General features: G+C 41.1%; 1 protein-coding gene across 1 annotated transcript; it reads left to right on the top strand.

Annotated features, from left to right (window-relative positions):
- The first annotated feature begins 3,595 nt into the window (after positions 1-3,595).
- Positions 3,596-6,979, top strand: ttr (transthyretin (prealbumin, amyloidosis type I)). The gene is made up of 4 exons (XM_029707781.1): positions 3,596-3,751; positions 5,720-5,859; positions 6,018-6,153; positions 6,803-6,979. Exons 1-4 carry the CDS (start codon positions 3,686-3,688, stop codon positions 6,908-6,910), a joined length of 450 nt encoding a protein of 149 aa, XP_029563641.1. The 5' UTR covers positions 3,596-3,685; the 3' UTR covers positions 6,911-6,979.
- The last annotated feature ends 1,546 nt before the right edge of the window (positions 6,980-8,525 follow it).

Raw genomic sequence — 8,525 nt, forward strand, 5'->3', positions numbered from 1 at the left:
AGCACACCCACCTATTACCAGACTGTCATGTTTAATATGCAAATACTCTGATCAACTCTTTTCCATACCTTTTAACACCTTTATACATCACACCATCTCTTTTATAGTCTGTTCCTCCCTTTTTCCTCCATAGTTTCCTACTCCTGTTCTAATAGCTCCTCTGATGGTTATGACAGGGCATGGCAGGTTGAAGAAGCCAAATGTATTTATTTTCAATGTTCTGCAGAGTAGTGAACAGGCAATTACTGCTTTATGAACCAACTTTCAGAACTTGGCAGATGGGAAATATAGATCAGTTTTTTTCTGTTTGTAGGTTTTTGTTCATTGGTTTTGCATCACAGCTTTATGTTTGTCAGTCATTGGTTTCTCAATAATGGTTGACCTTTTATGTAAAGCAGTATGTTTGGCCTTTCGGTTTTTGTGGTATGTGGTCTCATTTCAGCCTTTACTACAAAGTCAATGGGTGTCAGCTGTTTTCAAACAGAAACTACTTAAACATCATTACTGTAAATCACAAGACAGAGTGGGGTATGTTTAGATACAAGACTGCGCTTGTATGGGGAAAAATAAATGTGAAAAATAATACTTGTAATGTACGATTTAGCCTGCATCATCATATACTATAGCACTGGGAATCACTACACAGACACCAACACAGACACCATTGTTTTTGTTAACAATGATGGAATGCCAACGATGGTTTGATGTTTGAAACTTCTGACATTGAATGTTTTGTTTCCTTTTTTTAACAAATATAATAAATGAAATAAATTGTCTGAACATGCTTATTAAATAAATGTTTTGGTGGGGGAAAAAAAAATATATTAGTGCGTATTAATCTCTTTACAGCCAGTGGTTTCTCTCGGTTGTCAGTTCGAGCTCAATAAACTGCTGAGTGTGTGGATATGTCCCAAATGGCACCCTATTCCCTTTATAGTGCACTACTTTTGACCAGGGCCCATAGGGCTCTGGTCAAAAGTAGTTCACTATGTAGGGAATAGGGTGCCGTTTGAGACAAACTACCTGTGGTCTGTGGTTCACATAGGTGTCATAAAAGATCATGGATATTTTGATTCCCCTCAGGGCAGTGAGAAGAGAAGCAGTAAAACAAACATGAAGAGACCTGCAAGATGTCTTCCCACACACCACAAAACTCTCCAACCACAGGCCAACAGATAGTTCTCAACAGCACACGCACCTGTTACAAAGAAATTATCAGTCTATAATTTTAATGGTAAGTTTATTTGAACAGTGAGAGACAGAATAACAACAACAAAAAATCCAGAAAAACACATGTCAAAAATGTTTTAAAATGATTTGCATTTAAATGAGGGAAATAAGTATTTGACCCCTCTGCAAAACATGACTTAGTACTCTGCAAAACCCTTGTTGGCAATCACAGAGGTCAGGCGTTTCTTGTAGTTGGCCACCAGGTTTGCTGACATCTCAGGAGGGATTTTGTCCCACTCCTCTTTGCAGATCTTCTCCAAGTCATTAAGGTTTCGAGGCTGACGTTTGGCAACTCGAACCTTCAGCTCCCTCCACAGATTTTCTATGGGATTAAGGTCGGCAGACTGGCTAGGCCACTCCAGGACCTTAATGTGCTTCTTCTTGAGCCACTCCTTTGTTGCCTTGGCCGTGTGTTTTGGGTCATTGTCATGCTGGAATACCCATCCACGAGGTTCTCACCCAAGATTTGACGGTACATGGCCCCATCCATCGTCCCTTTGATGCGGTGAAGTTGTCCTGTCCCCTTAGCAAAAAAAAAACACCCCCAAAGCATAATGTTTCCACCTCCATGTTTGACTGTGGGGATGGTGTTCTTGGGGTCATAGGCAGCATTCCTCCTCCTCACAAACACGGCGAGTTGAGTTGATGCCAAATAGCTCCGTTTTGGTCTCATCTGACCACAACACTTTCACCCAGTTGTCCTCTGAATCATTCAGATGTTCATTGGCAAACTTCAGACGGGCATGTATATGTGCTTTCTTGAGCAGGGGGACCTTGCGGGCGCTGCAGGATTTCAGTCCTTCACGGCGTAGTGTGTTACCAATTGTTTTCTTGGTGACTATGGTCCCAGCTGCCTTGAGATCATTGACAAGATCCTCCCGTGTAGTTCTGGGCTGATTCCTCACCTTTCTCATGATCATTGCAACTCCACGAGGTGAGATCTTGCATGGAGCCCCAGGCCGAGGGTGATTGACAGTTCTTTTGTGTTTCTTCCATTTGCGAATAATCGCACCAACTGTTGTCACCTTCTCACCAAGCTGCTTGGCGATGGTCTTGTAGCCCATTCCAGCCTTGTGTAGGTCTACAATCTTGTCCCTGACATCCTTGGAGAGCTCTTTGGTCTTGGCCATGGTGGAGAGTTTGGAATCTGATTGATTGATTGCTTCTGTGGACAGGTGTCTTTTATACAGGTAACAAACTGAGATTAGGAGAACTCCCTTTAAGAGTGTGCTCCTAATCTCAGCTCGTTACCTGTATAAAAGACACCTGGGAGCCAGAAATCTTTCTGATTGAGAGGGGGTCAAATACTTATTTCCCTCATTAAAATGCAAATCAATTTATAACATTTTTGACCTGCGTTTTTCTGGATTTTTTTGTTGTTATTCTGTCTCTCACTGTTCAAATAAACCTACCATTAAAATTATAGACTGATCATTTCTTTGTCAGTGGGCAAACGTACAAATCAGCAGGGGATCAAATACTTTTTTCCCTCACTGTATACTAAACTTTTTTATCTGTGGGTCGGCCTCTGAACATTGCAACCTACTGAATATAGGCCTCCCCGGTGGTTTATCAATAACCAACATGAGCTATAAATGCTTTTGCTTCATCTGCAGGCAAAATGTAAGAAGATACTGCACTGTATGACAGTAGCTTGACACATTACAGTACACTAAGCCTCTCTATCAATAGCCAAGAGAGGAGAGGAAGTATTGGAACAGGAACATGTTATAAAATAACTTTGAAAAGTCGGGATTTATCTAGGGCCTTGTTTTCTTATTAATTCTTGAGGAGTCAATCTGTTGTCTTCAGGAAAGCATTTTTTACTTCAAGAGCTGAACTTGTACTTCTACTGTGTATGCTAGAGTATCCTCCAGAACCTGGATGTAGGTTTGTGTCGTATTTGAGATTGGTATGAAGTACTATGAATCTCTGTTTGTTTGGCAGTGATGTGTTTAGTGATAGACAGCAGATACTTTTGATAACATTCTGCAATGTAATGTAATTTCACCTAATGACAGGTAAATCTGGGTCTGGGAATTGAGGGAACGTGGTTTGTAATTCTATCTCCAGGTTAATTAAGGTGACATTTATATCCGCTCCTGGATTGGACCCATCCATTGTTGTTCCAGGTTAGAGTAATCTGGATTCTTAGAAGACTGGCACCTACGTTATCCTATTACCCTCTTCCCAATCCCATTTTTATAAGATGGCCACAAAGCATGATTTGTGTGTGAGAGTTACTGATTCCCTCATTATTGACTTAGTCAATAGATGCAGGCACCGGCCTCTCTAGTCAGGCACCGGGCCGGGGGGGGGGGGGGGGGGGGGGGGGGGGTCAGTGTATAAAGGTACCAGATAGGGGTGTGTTGCCCAATTCTATGCCAGTCAGTCAGTCAGTCTGTAAGTCTATAGGTCTGCCTGTGTTAGAGCCGCCAACCAGTTATCGCTCCAAATGGACAGTTCACTGCTTAGTGTGCTGTTAGCCGCTGCTGTCCTACTCTGTAGCGCCGCCCCAGTGGTGAGTATGTTTGGGCGTCTGTCTGTCTTTGTCAGGGGTCACTGCACCATTCAGTGTGGGCTTGTCAGGGCATGTTGTCAGCATGTTGTCAGGGCATTTAACTGATAAACAATAACTGATAGGTTTTGTTAGCTGTGTAAACGTACAATATTAGATCATAAAAAGTCATACCTAGAATATGAAACATTTGTGCAGTTGTTTGTGTTTGAAGTTGAGATATTAGATGCCAGTGTTGGGGAATACTGAACTACATATAGTTAAATTACTAGTTTAACTACATTTTGTAGTAGCAAAAAAAACATATTTTACTTTCTTGCCATGTAGAGATGTAGCCAACTACTGGAACTACACACTACATTTTTGGGCTAAAATAAAATAAAAGGTGAAGTAGACAATAATTTCTCTATTTTTCGCCATCAGACCTGCATAACTGTCACTTAAAACACAGTTTTTGTGTTAAATCAGCCAAATTACACGTTCTGTTAACATCTGAGTCCAGAGTGATCTGTTCTTGCAATTTGTAGTGTATGACATTTCAAATTTAGATGTAATACACCACAAAATAGTTTAGATGATGTGAACTGCTTTTTCACAGTAACTTTAGTTGAGTATATTTTTCTTAAGGGTAGCTTAACTTCCTCCAGTGTGAAGTAATTGGTAGCTTGGTAAACTATATTTTCAGAGTAGCTTCCAACACTGTCAGATGCTATCAGCATCTTAGAGTGTGTGTGTGTGCATGCATTACAGGCAGTAGTGTTTACCATCAGTGTGGGATGGAATGCAACGCGGTCAATGACCTCACATCACCACTTGTTCTCTCTGGTCCACATCCACACTTTGACCTTCTTGTCCTCCAACTACACTGGAAATGACTAAAATTAGCTGGAAAAAGTAGTCCTCATTCTTTCCTCCCCCATTTTACATGGGAGCACTGGACAAAGTTCCTAAGCTTACCTACCATTTTCTATCCTCAAAATCCAAAGCTCAGACATTACAAAATGGCAGTTTTGTAATGTCAAACTTGTCAGATACTTTCATAATTAGAAAGTCAAACCCATATTCCAAGCCTTCTGTTTCATGACTGGTTTTATCTTGTGATAGAACCAAATAAACAATATTAAGGCCAAGTGTCGTGATTACAACTGGTTAAATGTTTCTAAACATTTCTATAGCTATTATTTGAACTCTACCAGCCTTGTCTGACCAATAGCGATGACAGAATGCATTACTGTAGGTTACTGTCTGTCTACTACGGTATGTATTTCTAACCCTGTTGGCAGAGTTGTCCCTTATTTCATAAGATTGCAGTATGCTGCAAATACAATATTACTGCAGTAATTTTGCAGTGCGACTGCAGTTTTTATTTTATTTAACGAGGCAAGTCAGTTAAGAAATTCTTATTTACAATGACGGCCTAGGAACAGTGGGTTAACCGCCTTGTTCAGGGACAGAATGACACATTTTTACCTTGTCAGCTCAGGGATTCGATCTAGCAACCTTTCGGTTACTGACCCAATGCTCTAACCACTAGGCTACCTGCTGCTCAGTAAACTGAAGTTATTCTGCAATTACTGTGTCCAAAATACCACAGTCAACTGCAGTTAGTGCACTTTCAAAACTGCATTTATTTTTTGTAAGGAGTGTTGTGTCTGGCTGGCATAGGCACATGGGTATGCTAATGCTGGGCACCAACTGATAGCCAAAAAGTAACACTGAACTTTTAACTGTCTGGCCAGCCATGGGTGTTTATATTTGTGTGGTCAGTCTTCCCAATGTCCAGGATGTTGTTTCTAGTGTTTGTCTTTGTAAACTAGGTCCTGTGTTATGTGTATTGTTAGTTATGATTGTGTTGTGGTAAGTCTTGAATGACTGTGATACTGTCTGTGTGCAGTGTGTGACGGTTGGTTTGTGGTCCAGCCAGTTCATGGATTGTATTAGTTATAACCATGGTTGTGGTTTGTGGTCCAGGACAGGCACGGTGAGTCAGACACTCACTGCCCATTGATGGTTAAGATTTTGGATGCGGTGAAGGGTGTTCCAGCAGGCGCCGTGACACTGAGTGTCTCCCGACGAGTCAATGAAACGACCTGGGCACAGGTTGCTAGTGGGTATGTATGAGGATGCAACAACATTACCCAAACAGTGGTAACTGACTTATTTAAACTAATATAATATGCATTCAGAAAGATTTGTTAACCAATTTCATAATGAAATGTTATGCTTCTAAGCTATAAAAGTGTAACCTGTGGCACCCTCTCTCTCTTAGAATGACAGACTTGACAGGGGAGGTCCATAATCTGATCTCAGATCAGGACTTCCAGTCGGGGGTGTACCGAGTTGAGTTTGACACTAAGGCCTACTGGAAGTCTCAGGGAACCACGCCTTTCCACGAGACTGCTGAAGTGAGTACAATCACCAACCTTTAACCCTCTCACTGCTCTCAGAGACCTACAAACTAAGGTTGTGTAGCATGATGTACTACAGTACACTCTTAGAAAAAAAGGTTCCAAAAAGGTTCTACGGCTGTCTCCAAAGGCAAACCCTTTTTGGTTCCATATAGAACCTTATGTACAACCTCAGTGTGTAGTAGGCCAGACAGCGGACATTTGTAACTCAGTAATGTGCCCAAAGACTAGATTACATCTAGAATTACACCAGTTTTTCCCCATAGATAAATTACTCAACATGGAAAGTAGACAAAACATAAACAGTTGGACCTAAAAATCTGAGACAAAATAATTAGCTGGTTAAAGGGAAAAGAAAATAACAGAATGTGACAATACCCCCCCCCCCCCTTCCATTATGAATTATATGAAACGCCATGATGTGATTAAATTGCTTGCGACAGCACACTGGCTTTGACCTGTATCAATAACTTTTTGTTTGCTACTCTACAATGTTGTTTGTCCTCAATGGAAAGAATTTGTCCTAAGTGGAAAGAGTTCATAGACCTAGTTGGACAAAAGTAAATCGGTCTTCCTGGATATCAGTTTGTGGGAGAGAATTCATAGAAGTAAAACAGCAGTACAAACTGATGTGCCGTGTGTACAGGTGGTGTTCGAGGCCCATGCGGAGGGACATCGTCACTACACTCTGGCCCTGTTGCTGAGTCCCTTCTCCTACACTACCACGGCTGTCGTGATGAAAGCACATGAGTGACACACACACACACACACACACAAAATACACACCTGACCAAGCTTAACAAATAAAGTGCAGGTAAACGACTGACTGAGCCTTCCTTTGTTTAACATACAATGCCACACACATTCACCAACATACTCATATTCCAGACATTCATCGTTGTCTAACTACACATAGCGTGACAACTGTCTGCACTGATCTGCTGAAGGACGAGGGTCTCGTATGAGTACCAGCCACCTGTCGGAAGGTAATTTACATTCATGGATTAGTTCAGATCCCTTCTATAGGCCACTGTGTAGGTTAACTAAGCTAATGAATAGTGGTGAAGGTTAATCAATGAGTAGCGCATACCTAAAGCCTAGTTACTGTATAATGCAACTTGTTAAGTACAGTTGAAGTCAGAAGTTTACATACACTTAGGTTGGAGTCATTAAAACTCATTTTTCAACCACTCCACAAATTTCTTGTTAACAAACTATAGTTTTGGCAAGTTGGTTAGGACATCTACTTTATGCATGACAAGTAATTTTTCCAACAATGGCTTACAGACAGATTATTTCACTGTATCACAATTCCAGTGGGTCAGAAGTTAACATACACTAAGTTGACTATGCCTTTAAAATGTTTTGAAAATTCCAGAAAATGGCATCATGGCTTTAGAAGCTTCTGATAGGCTAATTGACATCATTTGAGTCAATTGGAGGTATACCTGTGGATGTATTTCAAGGCCTACCTTCAAACTCAGTGCCTCTTTGCTTGACATCATGGGAAAATCAAAAGATATCAGCCAAGACCTCAGGAAAAACATTTTTAGACCTCCACATGTCTGGTTCATCCTTGGGAGCAATTTCCACTTTTGGAGAAATGTACTCTGGTCTGATGAAACAAAAATAGAACTGTTTGGCCATAATGACCATTGTTATGTTTGGAGGAAAAAGGGGGACGTATGCAAGCTGAAGAACACCATCCCAAACGTGAAGCACGGGGGTGGCAGCATCATGTTGTGGGGGTGCTTTGCTGCAGGAGGGACTGGTGTACTTCACAAAATAGATGGCATCATGAGGCAGGAAAATGATATGGATATATTGAAGCAACATCTCAAGACATCAGTCAGGAAGTTAAAGCTTGGTTGCAAATGGGTCTTCCAAATGGACAATGACCCCAAGCATACTTCCAAAGTTGTGGCAAAAGGGCTTTAGGACAACAAAGTCAAGGTATTGGAGTGGCCATCACAAAGCCCTGACCTCAATCCCATAGAACATTTGTGGGCAGAAATGAAAAAGCATGTGCGAGCAAGGAGGCCTACAAACCTGACTCGGTTACACCAGCTGTGTCAGGAGGAATTGGGCCAAAATTCACCCAACTTATTGTGGGAAGCTTGTGGAAGGCTCCCCGAAACGTTTGACCCAAGTTAAACAATTTAAAGGCAATGCTACCAAATACTAATTGAGTGTATGTAAACTTCTGACCCACTGGGAATGTGATGAAAGAAATAAAAAGCTGAAATAATTATATTATTCAGACATTTCACATTCTTAAAATAAAGTGGTGATCCTAACTGACCTAAAACAGGGAATTTGTACTAGGATTAAATGTCAGGAATTGTGAAAAACGGAGTTTAAATGTATTT

This window comes from Salmo trutta, chromosome 22 (assembly GCF_901001165.1).
Source record: "Salmo trutta chromosome 22, fSalTru1.1, whole genome shotgun sequence".
In the NCBI taxonomy this organism is placed as follows: Eukaryota; Metazoa; Chordata; class Actinopteri; order Salmoniformes; family Salmonidae; genus Salmo; species Salmo trutta.